An 11,567-nucleotide genomic window follows, 5' to 3' on the forward strand; every position below is an offset into this window, starting at 1 on the left:
CATACAGTCAGCAGCACAACCACCGCCCTGTCCTTCAAGGCCCTGATACACAGAAATATGGTTTAACTCATGCCAAGTTAAAGCCTGAGGCTAGTTACTGTGAGAGAGCAACAACAGCATTTTAGCTTAAATTTCTAAATCCTCAATTACAAATCAATAGTGTTTACAAGTTACACTTCATTATGGTTTGTTAACCAGCACCGTGCATTAGCATTTTAAATAGCTATGAAACTGCATAGCCAAAGAATAACAAAATGTTGTAACAAAATCTAAAGGTCAAAGGGTACAACAGTAGGTAAAGTTTGACAGGGAAATGTCTAGGTCAATAACACATTACATGATCAATTATGTATCGAAATTCAACAATCACTTTCAAGCATCATGAAATAGATAAATAGGGGAACCACTGCATGATAATGCCCGCTTTCAGAGTGTGTGACTGGGGAAATGCAGGCCTGAGGGCCATCCAGCTACAGACACAGAAATAGACAGGCAGTACCGAGAATAACGTTATAATGCATTGTAAGACTTCCCATGAGCAAGACCCCTTTATAATGTCTTATAATCATCTCGGACTAAATAACAGCCCATTTGAGACAGTTAAACATTTTATACATAGAGAGACCTAACACATAAGTGTTGTTATAAGACATAATAATGTAGATTTAAATAATCCACTAGCCAAATTATTGCTGTAAATGTACTGAAACAACCCAATCTAATTCAAGCACGAGCATATAGTGTAGATGTTAGTTCCCCTTCAGCAGAGTACCATAGACCACAAGTTGTCATATCATATGACAATGACTATGGCTTTGTAACAATGCTAGAGCACAGTTAGTAACAGGATCCAGCAACCTCTCCCTAGGCCTATAACATTATACTGGAACATTTAATAATAACAAACCTTCATACCTAATACCCTAATACTCCCCATGTGAGCCACTGTATCAAATTCACATGCAAAGAGTGGATGTAGCCTATAGCGTACAGTATAAATACCACCCACCTAAAGCAGCAGAAAGTGTCCGAGTCTGATCCTTCACTGGTCTCTCCCCGTATGCTGCACTGGGTTAGAACTCTGGCATAAGAGCCCAGAGCATGAAAACACACACTTTCACACACACTCTTCCCACACATTTAATCTCTTGGCCTTAATGCGAATGTATCGAATGCAGAAACACAGCACTCTCCTTCTGTGGACTTTCATCCTCATGCAAAACCATCTCTTTATCTGCCTTTTTATGCCATCCCTCTATCTATCCTGTTTTATTTGCACCACCATTGTGTGGGGCTCATGTTATTACATTGAGTTACTGCTATAACCTACTCATACCTGTTTGCCCCGAGCCTTAAAGTTCCAATGGAGCCCTTTTTATTTCAATATCAAATCCTTTCTGGGTAACAATTAAGTACCTTCCTGTGACTGTCTTCAATTAAAATGATCAAAAAGAAACAAAACTTGCTTTTTAGCAAAGAGAAATTTCTTTGGGACTGTCTGGGAGTGGTCTGAGTGGGGAAGGGAAAACTGAAAACTGGCTTTTATTGGCAGAGAGGTTAACTAAGAACTRTCTTTGTTATCGGTCTATTTACTAATTTGTCACCAGACAGGCCAAAACTCCATCCCACCAAAACAGGTTGAAATTTCAAACAGCTCTTACTAGAAGGGCATTATAATAATTTTCACAATTTCACACCATTATTCCAACTTCATAGTGTGGAAATATATATAAAACACAGGAAAATCACGTTTTTTAACTGCACTTCATTCTGACATGACCCTCCAGCATGACAATGCCACCAGCCATACTGCTCGTTCTGTGTGTAATTTCTTGCAAGACAGGAATGTCAGTGTTCTGCCATGGCCAGCGAAGAGCCCGGATCTCAATCCCATTGAGCACGTCTGGGACCTGTTGGATCGGAGGGTGAGGGCTAGGACCATTCCCCCAAGAAATGTCCGGGAACTTGCAGGTGCCTTGGTGGAAGAGTGGGGTAACATCTCACAGCAAGAACTGGCAAATCTGGTGCAGTCCACTGCAGTACGTAAAGCAGCTGGTGCCCACACCAGATACCGACTGTTACTTTTGATTTTGACCCCCCCTTTGTTCAGGGACACATTATTCCATTTCTGTTAGTCACATGTCTGTGGAACTTGTTCAGTTTATGTCTCATTTGTTGAATCTTGTTATGTTCATACAAATATTTACACGTGTTAAGTTTGCTGAAAATAAACGCAGTTGACAGTGAGAAGACGTTTATTTTTTTGCTGAGTTTAGCTCTGCCATATACAATTCAGATGTGTGTTTATGGGCATTTTGCCCTGTGTTTGAGGTCATTTTGCTATTGGCCAAGAAAGGTGATTGTTTTTTATATACGGGATCCAGCCTTCTTCATCACCTGCACGGTAAATACTGTATATATATATATTTTTGCACCTGAATGAATCTGAACCTCTGACTGAGTCTGAACTGTTGCTGCCTCACATCAAAAAAAATCGTAGAAAAAAAATTGTTACCTAAATTAATAATTTAGCTTTACATTTCCTTAAAGAGTAGCTTACTTAGTAAACTATATATATTTTTTTCATGTTTGTTCTTTATCGCTGCCGTTTCAATTTATCCCTCTATATTCACTGAGTAATGATGAACACATCGCTCAGGTTATGCTCTTTCTCCTTCACTTCCTCTTTCACATCACCTCCCTTCAAYACACTCAACAGTCAGCCATATGAAAARGGCTACCCACACTGCTCCCCAAACTACCCCATCAATAGGATCATCGTGGTTCAAATCTACACCATCACTCAGGCCAAATCTACAGTAAGAATACCCTTGCTGAAATCAATAACATCGCCAGGGGACTTAGCCCTAGTCAATCCCTGTGTGGAGCTGGAGGAGCCGGGTCTGCAGGGCAGGGCTGTACAGTACGCCCCCCTATGTAAGCAGGCCCCAGGCAAAGGCAGGCTGAACAAGGGGCCAGATGAGTTGTGGAGCGAATGGCGTACAGGCAGCAGCAAACTGAATGCAGAGGCGGCCTGGGGGCCTACTGTGACGCTGATAAAGCACCTGTACATTTTTACAGACAAACTACTTATTTCCGTCCTGCATATCAGCTTGGAAAGACTGATAACTTTCTATTCCTCCCATGCGGAAGGATGAAAGGGCCAGGGGAGAGGCCTTTCAGGAGTTTAATTGATCAAGCAGAGACCACAGGGCTTTACCAGAGATAAAAGTGACTACCACTATGCTCAGCACAATGAGGAGATCTATTTTGGAGGAGACCCAATGAAGAAGGAGAATGTAGCTCATTATGCAAAGTCATTATGAGGCACTAACTATATGGGACTCATTTTTTAAAAGAGTTTTTAAAGAGAGTTTGTGGTAGAATTGAACATGATTTCCAGAGGTCAGGCCATAGGTCACGCAACACTGCCAGGGTGTTAACTTGTAGACCAGACTTGTTACTGTACTCAGTACAATTAAAATACATTAAAAAAACAATGCTGCTCATTCCTTGAAAAAAAAAGCGACATATCTGTAGATCTCCTGTTTAGCATGTTTACAATTTATTTCCTAAATTATCTCTTAAATGGATTCTGTTGCTCAATGACTTAGTATACAATTATTTTGAGATGATGGGTCATGACGTTTAAAACATGGTAAATGGGGGAGAATTCTTACATTGTTTATTGCTCTGAAAATACTAGCATAGAGCCTATGCATTAACAAAACATTTGCATTTTTGTACCGTTTCAGAACCAGTGGGTATGTTTAAAAACACTGAATCCTACATACTTAATGGTAAATAGGGTTGGAGAACCTTAACCCATGGAACTGTGGTTTGATTAATACTGAAAGTGCCACATTCAGTTCTTCAATCCATGGAAGGGTTGCCCACGCATTCCTTAAAATAATGATGCATTTCATAGTAAAATGTTGAGTTCCGTAAACCTCTAAGGAGTGCCATTTGTTCCTTATTTTCCTTGTAACATGATCAGCAAGCTTCTGCAATTACAAAGAGCGAATGTTCAGAAATAGTACTAGGTTGCTACACCATATGACATATCTGGGATTCACTTTACTGAGAGCCTGTCGACCGGTCAGCTTGCCTTACTGCAAGAAATGGAACAACTTAACTCCTTCACCTCTAATGCCTCCTTCTGGGGTCTGGCTCCTGGCGTGGCCTTGTCTCTGTACTGCCTGCTCGGTATTCCTGGTAACATTGCAGTTATAGTCATCCTCCGTCGGAACCATGATCTATCCAGCTTGAGCAGGAGGCTGATGTTGAACTTGGCTGCATCGGACCTACTCTGCATCCTTACCCTACCTTTGCGTATCTACAACCTATTCTTCACCTGGAGCCTGGGTCTAGTGCTCTGTCAGCTCAACATGTACTTTTTCTACTGCAGTATCTGTACCGGTCTGCTGACTGTCACACTTCTGAGCCTCCAGCGCTACCTCCAGGTAGTGCATTCTCACAGCTGGGCCAGACCGGGAGTGGCAAAGGAGAGGGTGCTACTGGTTGTCCTGTGGGGGGTAGCTGGGGTCCTGTCCATTCCTTATGGGGTGACGGTGCGGGATGTGAAGGATGATAGTGGATGGGTCCGGTGCCAGTACGATTTTGCATCAGACGCTGAGCTGGTGGCTGTGTTGCTCCTGCAGACTCTCCTGGCATTTGTAGTTCCTTTCTTCATCATGTCCACAGCCTATATCCGCCTCCAGCGAAGGGTGAACCAAACAGCTTTCTTCAGTAGCACCAGGACGACCAGATTAGTGAGCCTTATCGTTGGGACCTTCATCGTTCTATGGACTCCTCACCATGTCATGAATGTGCTGGGAGTGACGGCCATCTTGGCAAAGAATAAGGCTCTGAGAGTGTTCTGGGAGAGCAATTGGAAGATTGCTGGATCTCTGGTCTTCATCAACAGCAGCTTGGATCCATTCCTCTATGCCTTTGCCTCCAGAAACACCCAGAGAGCACAGAGCAGTGACAGTCAGGTGGTGACCACGAGTAGTCACAATCTGTAAGATTTCAAGTCACTCATTGGTAATTTCAACTATTGAAATATTCCGCTTGATACAGGCAAATATGACATATAAATACCGTATTTAGATTAGCACAACTGTCCTAACTTATAATAACCACCCCAAAAAACAAAGGACCTGTATGCATTGTTTATGTTTATTGTAAATCTTAAAATGATGTTTAAATAAAGTAATATTGCTTTCATGACCAAAAATATTTTTGAGAGGATTTGGGCATGATATTTAAACCAGACTTCCATTGCAAACACTTCCTTTTCCAATAAAAGTAGAAGAGAGTGTATTTGGTAGGGTGTTGTGTTGTTACACATCCGTTTGACATAACTGTTTGGTAAGGTGAGGAGTAAGCCAATATTACGGTGGGTGAATTTTCTCTTTTATGCTTATGTTGATCACATAACGACTGTGGATATTGGGATTCCCATTCACACCCACACAGTTCTAACTATAGCATGAGGTTATTTTGATAGCCTGTGTAACATGTGTCACGCAAACAAACAGGGTTATATTAGGACGCACTCATCAGTTGCCCCAACTAATTTCTCCATCAACATGCATTTTCGTCCACATCTCCCATGCTGATTACAGGAGGATATCAGTTCATTAACAAGTGAAAACGTACTTTATTTCCAAAAAACAGCTACTGTTTCCCTTAAACATGATACATTTCCAGGTTAATTGATCAAGCAGAGTCCACAGGGCCTTACCAGAGATAAAAGTGACTACCACTATGCTCAGCACAATGAGGAGATATTCTTTGGAGACCCAATGAAAGAGAATGTAGCTCATTATGCTAAATCAATATGAGGTACTAACTGTATGGCTCTTTTTGTAAAGAACGTTTAAAAAAGAAGAGAGTTCGTGGTAGAATTGGACATGATTTCCAGAGGTCAGGCTATAGGTCACACAGCGCTGCCAGGGTGTTAACTTGTAGACCAGACTTGTTACTGTAGACATCCGACTTGTTACTGTAGACATCAGACTTGTTACTGTAGACATCCGACTTGTTACTGTAGACGTAAAAAAAAAAAAAAAATGGCGCTCATTCCTTGAGCATGACAAACAGTATCTGTAGATCCCCCGAGCCCAGTATGGGGGCAGTCGGACAATGGCGGTAGCTATGCTTTTAGCGGCACGCTGTGCCCCGTTACGGTGTTGACGTGACCCGGATCGACAGTTGGCCTCAGCTCAACGGTCGGGGTTGCTCGCTGTCTAGCGAGTTTAGAAGGGGTGAGTGTAACAGAGTTAAGAACGTACCGTAAGCTCCCTCCACAGCTATCTTGAAATGTCGCCGATGGAGCCATGCAAGGGGTCCCTTTTGTATGGCTCAATCGGTTTGCACAGTGTCAAGGAGGGCGGTCACATGTGTTGTGAAACAGGATAATTGGTTTGAGCCCAGCATAGGGCAGTCGGACAGTGGAGGAAGCTAAGCTGTTAGCAGCATGCTGAGCCCTGTTACAGCGCTGTAACTGGGGACAGTGTGCTGCTAACAGCTTAGCTTCCTCCACTCAGGATACACTCTTATCAGTTGCCCCAACTAATTTCCCCATCAACATGCATTTTCTCTTTGAGAGTTTGGGACTACTGTATAAGGTTCTATCTGCATTTTTGTCAAAATGTTGTTATTGTTCAATGTTCTCGACCTATATAGTACCTCAAAATACCCCAATTCATGTTAAGTTCAAAAGAATACTTGATAAAAAATTGCTGACACCATTCGAACCAATGAGGGTTCGGTAAAGCCAATCATGACAGAATTACTGTCTGGGCACGCAAGGCACGCATGTGCCCAGGGGCCCTGACCTCGAGGAGGCCCCCCATTGATTTTGTTAGTTAATCTCACTCAGATATCATTTGAACATGGCATAAGTCATGGCAAAATATGTCAAAAGTGCAGGAAATTAGCTTTAAAATGGCAACATGTTTTCTCCATCCCATGGCAAAACYTGTAGAACTGCAAGAAATTAGCTTAAAAACCTAAATAAATTATCTCAACCCCATGGAAGAAATGTGTAGAATTGCAGGAAATTAGTTTTAAAACTGCAACATTTTCTCTCTGTACCATGGGGAAAAAAGAGGTCGAATTGCATACATTTACTTTAAAACTGTAAAATGTTCCTTATGCTGCCAAATGTTTTTCCGGGAAAAGTCTTGCTTTTAGGTACCCCAAAAAGCTAGAAACGCCCCCGAATAAAACGACAGAATTGATCTCACAATTGAACATCTCACAGCACAATGGACCATTTGGAAAGACTTAAGTTACTTACTGTAAACGGGTCCTTGACCAGTTTTATGTTGTTTTTGTATGTGTAATTGGTCAGGGGCGTTAGTTTTGGGTGGCAGTCTATGTTATCTGTTTCTATGTTGGTTTTTGGGTTGCCTGGTATGGCCTTGATTAGAGGCAGGTGGTTTCGTTTTTCTCTAATTAAGAGTCATATTTAGGTAGGGCGTTCTCACTGTTTGTTTGTGGGTGATTGTCTTTCCGTGTCTGTACACACGCGGGACTGTTTACGGTTTGTTTCAGTTTGTGTAGTCTATGTATTCCTTATTCGTGCGTTCTTCTTGTTTTATGTAAGTTCGTCGTCTAGGTCTGGTCTAACGTTGTTGTTTTTGTTAGTTTATTCAAGTTCGTGTTTTTTCGTTAATAAATATGTGTTCAAACTCCATGCGCCTTGGTTCGATCAATAACTCTCCTTTTCGATGAAGAGAAGGAGGACGCCGTTACAGAATCACCCACCACGCGCTAAGACCAAGCGGCGAAGGGAATGCTCAACAGAGCAACAAGAACTCCTGGACTTGGGAGGAAATATTGGACGGTAAAGGATCCTGGGTCAACCAGGAGAATATGCCGGCCCAAAGCTGAGCTGGAGGCAGCGAAAGCAGAGAGGCGGCGATATGAGAGCTAGCGCGGAAGCAGGAAAAAGATCTGGGCTACACTACGTGGGAGGAGATCGACAGGTGGTCGATCGACCCAGGGCGAGTGCCGGAGCCCGCCTGGGATTCTCTGGCGCAGTGCGAGGAGGGATACCGGGCGAATGGAGGCAGCACGACGACGCGGTAGAAGCCTGTGGAGTAAACCCAAAATTTTTTGGGGGGGGGCTAGAAGGGAGAGTGGCGAAGTCAGGTAGGAGACCTGCGCCCACTCCCTGTACTTACCGTGGAGAGCGAGAAGTTACGGGCAGACACCGTGTGTTACGCAGGTAGAAGCGCACAGTTGTCTCCTGTACGTGTGCATAGCCCGGTGCGGGTTATTCCACCTCCCCGCACTGGCAGGGCTAGATTGAGTATTGAGCCGGATGTCATTGAAGCCGCCTACATATCTGCCACCAGTAGTCTCCTCGGGCCGGCATACATGGCAACCTGCCTTACGCATGGTTTCCCCGGTTCGCCTCACAGCCCGGTGCGGGTTATTCCACCTCCCCGCACTGGGCGGGCGACCGGGAGCATTCAACCAGGTAAGGTTGGACAGGCTCAGTGCTCAAGAGAGCCAGTAGCCTGCACGGTCCGGTATTTCCGGCGCCACCTTCCCGTCCCAGCCTGGTACCACCAGTGCCGACACCACGCACCAGGCTTCCAGTGCATCTCCAGAGCCCTGTTCCTCCTCACGCACTCTCCCTGTAGTGCGTGTATCTAGCCCGGTGCCTCCAGTTCCGGCCCCACGCACTAACGCTACCAGCTGCGTCTTCAGAGCCCGTGTACACACTGGTATCTTCTCCCCTACTAATCCTGATGTGCTTGTCCTCAGCCGGCGTCACCCAGTGCCGGTACCATGCATCAGTTATAGAGTGGGCTTTGAGAATACAGTGGTGCCCTTCCCTGCTCCCCGCACTAGTAGGAAGGTGCTTATCATTAGCACGGTGCCTCCAGTTCCGGCACCACGCACCAGGTCTACAGTGCGCCGTATCCGCCAGAGCCATCCGTCATCACCAGCCGCCATCTAAGCCATCCGTCTCCCCAGCGCCATCTGAGCCATCCGTCTCCCAGCGCCATCTAGCTCCGCCCAGCGCCGTCTGAGCCATCCGTCTGCCAGGAGCCTGCAAAAGCCGTCCGTCTGCCTAAGCCTGCAAAGCCGCCCGTCTGCCATGAGCCTACAGAGCCATCCGCCAGACAGGAGCGCTAGAGCCGCTCAGCCAGACAGGAGCCCGCTAGAGCCGCCCGCCAGACAGGATCCGCAGAAGCCGCCCGCCAGACAGATTCTGCCAGAGCCGCCCGCCAGACAGGATCTGCCAGAGCCGCCCGCCAGACAGGATCTGCCAGAGCCGCCCGCCAGACGGATCTGCCAGAGGCCGCCAACCAGACGGGATCTGCCAGAGCCGTCAGAGAAGCATGAGCAGCCAGAGCCGTCAGAGAGCCATGAGCAGCCAGAGCCGTCAGTGAGCCATGAGCAGCCAGAGCCGTCAGAGAGCCATGAGCAGCCAGAGCCGTCAGAGCGCCATGAGCCGTCGGAGAGCCGTCAGAGCGCTAATGAGCGTCGGAGCCGTCAGCCTGCCATGAGCGTCGAGACGCGTCAGCTGCCATTGAGCGTCGAGAGCGTCAGCTCGTCAGCCGTCAGCATAGACCTGCCAGAGTCCCTCATCAGGATCTGCCAGAGTTTATCAGCCGGGACCTGCCCCTTGTCCTGGTGTTGCCCCTTGTCCGGTGTTGCCCCTTGTTCCCGGTGCTCCCTTGTCACGGTGCTGCCCTTTTCCCGGTGCTGCCCCTTATCTGGTGCTGCCCTTATCCTGGTGCTGTCCCTTGTCCGCGGTGCTGCCCTTGTTCCGGTGCTGCCCCTTGTCCCGGTGCTTGCCCTTTTCCGGTGCTGCCCTTCTCCTGTGCTGCTGTTTATTTAGGGGATGTGAGTTTTTAGGGTGGGCATTGGGAGGGGAAGACAAAAACGGGGAGTGACTATGGTGGTGTGGAGCAGCGTCCAGAGCCGGAGCACCACGTGGTCACCTGCCCACCCAGACCCTCCCCTGGACTTTGTGCTGGTGCGCCCGGAGTTCGCACCTTGAGGGGGGGTTATGTAACGGTCCTGACCAGTTTATGTTGTTTTTGTATGTGTAATTGGTCAGGGCGTTAGTTTTGGGTGGGCAGTCTATGTATCTGTTCTATGTTGGTTTTGGGTTGCCTGGTATGGCTTTGATTAGAGGCAGGTGGTTTGCGTTTTCTCTAATTAAGAGTCATATTTAGTAGGGCGTTCTCACTGTTTGTTTGTGGGTGATTGTCATCCTGTGTCGTTGAATGTATGTACCATACGGGACTTGTTTGGCTGTTCGTTTATTTTTTGATGTCGTCTGTTTCCTTCGTGAGTTTTATGTTTAGTTATGTAAGTTTATGTTCAGGTTTCGTCGACGTCGTTTCTTTGTTTTTGTAAATTTGAAAGTGTTTTTGTTTTCGTGTTGCCATCGTCGTGTAAATAAAAGGGATGGCTTATTTCCTGAAGCGTTTTGGTCTGATGATCCTTCTCTCCTCTCCTCGTCTGAGGAATGGAGGAGAGCGACAGCCGCTTACAGTTACACACTCGCTTGTAGGAAGGAGATTTATTTATATACACAATTGCGCTCCCCTCTCTCCAAAGAAAGGTTAGCACATGATGGAACCTACCTTTCATCCAAGACGACTCCGAGTGCTTGCTTTGGGTCTGGATCTCTTGATGTTATGAAAAACATATACATTGCCTCACAAAGCAAACGAATCCAATTCAATGTCTCTCGGTCCTCTTTATTGTCTCTATCTGTGGTGTGTAGGGGGATATTCATAAAAATTCGCCCAGTGGTATTAAACACGCGGCTGTATGTGGACTTATCTAGCCTATAGATTCCCTAGTTCTCGAGCATGTATGCAAACGAAAGCGAATTAAATCCCGGCACATACTACTCCAGCAAACGACAACATTCTGCTCCTGTCGAAAATGATTTTGGAAAAATATGTGAATATGCATTTGAATGCAAGCATGGTGAGATGGCGAGATACCGTTTTGCAGAGACAGATCTGCATATGGAAATTAGGGTTAGCCTGTGTCCAATTTTACTTCACTGTGTTACTGTTTTTAATGAGACGGGGACACCAAGAGACCGACCGTCGGGGAAGGGCAAGACGTTACTTTCCTACAGGCTACAAATGACATACAAATATAATGCATTTCATCAACTATACCAGGGATGGTCAACTTTGTCGGAGTGGGGGCCAGAAAAACCTGAACTTATAATGAGGGACGCAGTTGCCTCGGGTGTGCGTATCTACGTGTGTATAACCCCGACCCCACCACACCACAGCACATTGCGAGCAACAACAAAAAAAGCATCCCCCTGTTTTAAAAAAGTTTTGTTAATTTCGGCAAATTCTACACATTTTGCGATGGGCATATACGTTTTTGAAAGTTTACAGTAGTCTCTGCAATTCTACACATTTTGCCATAAGGTGGAGAGAAATGTTTGCTGTTTTTAAAAGGATATCTGAGTGAGATTGACTAACAAAATAAATGGGGGCCCCGATGTCATATAAGCGTACATGTAAGTTATGCCAAGTTAGCCTAACTATGAATTG

At 45.7% G+C, this 11,567-nt stretch overlaps 1 protein-coding gene across 1 annotated transcript; it reads left to right on the plus strand.

Annotated features, from left to right (window-relative positions):
- Positions 1-4,120: 4,120 nt before the first annotated feature.
- On the plus strand, positions 4,121-5,153 carry LOC111964740 (leukotriene B4 receptor 1-like). Its single transcript, XM_023988564.1, has one exon. The coding sequence runs from the start codon at positions 4,122-4,124 to the stop codon at positions 5,025-5,027; it is 906 nt and encodes a 301-aa protein (XP_023844332.1). The 5' UTR covers position 4,121; the 3' UTR covers positions 5,028-5,153.
- The last annotated feature ends 6,414 nt before the right edge of the window (positions 5,154-11,567 follow it).

Source organism: Salvelinus sp. IW2-2015, linkage group LG6.1 (genome assembly GCF_002910315.2).
Source record: "Salvelinus sp. IW2-2015 linkage group LG6.1, ASM291031v2, whole genome shotgun sequence".
NCBI classification, from domain to species: domain Eukaryota; kingdom Metazoa; phylum Chordata; class Actinopteri; order Salmoniformes; family Salmonidae; genus Salvelinus; species Salvelinus sp. IW2-2015.

Excerpts from the sequence above, each read along its gene's own strand:
- LOC111964740 (XM_023988564.1), top strand. The coding sequence starts at position 4,122 with ATGGAACAACTTAACTCCTTCACCTCTAATGCCTCCTTCTGGGGTCTG.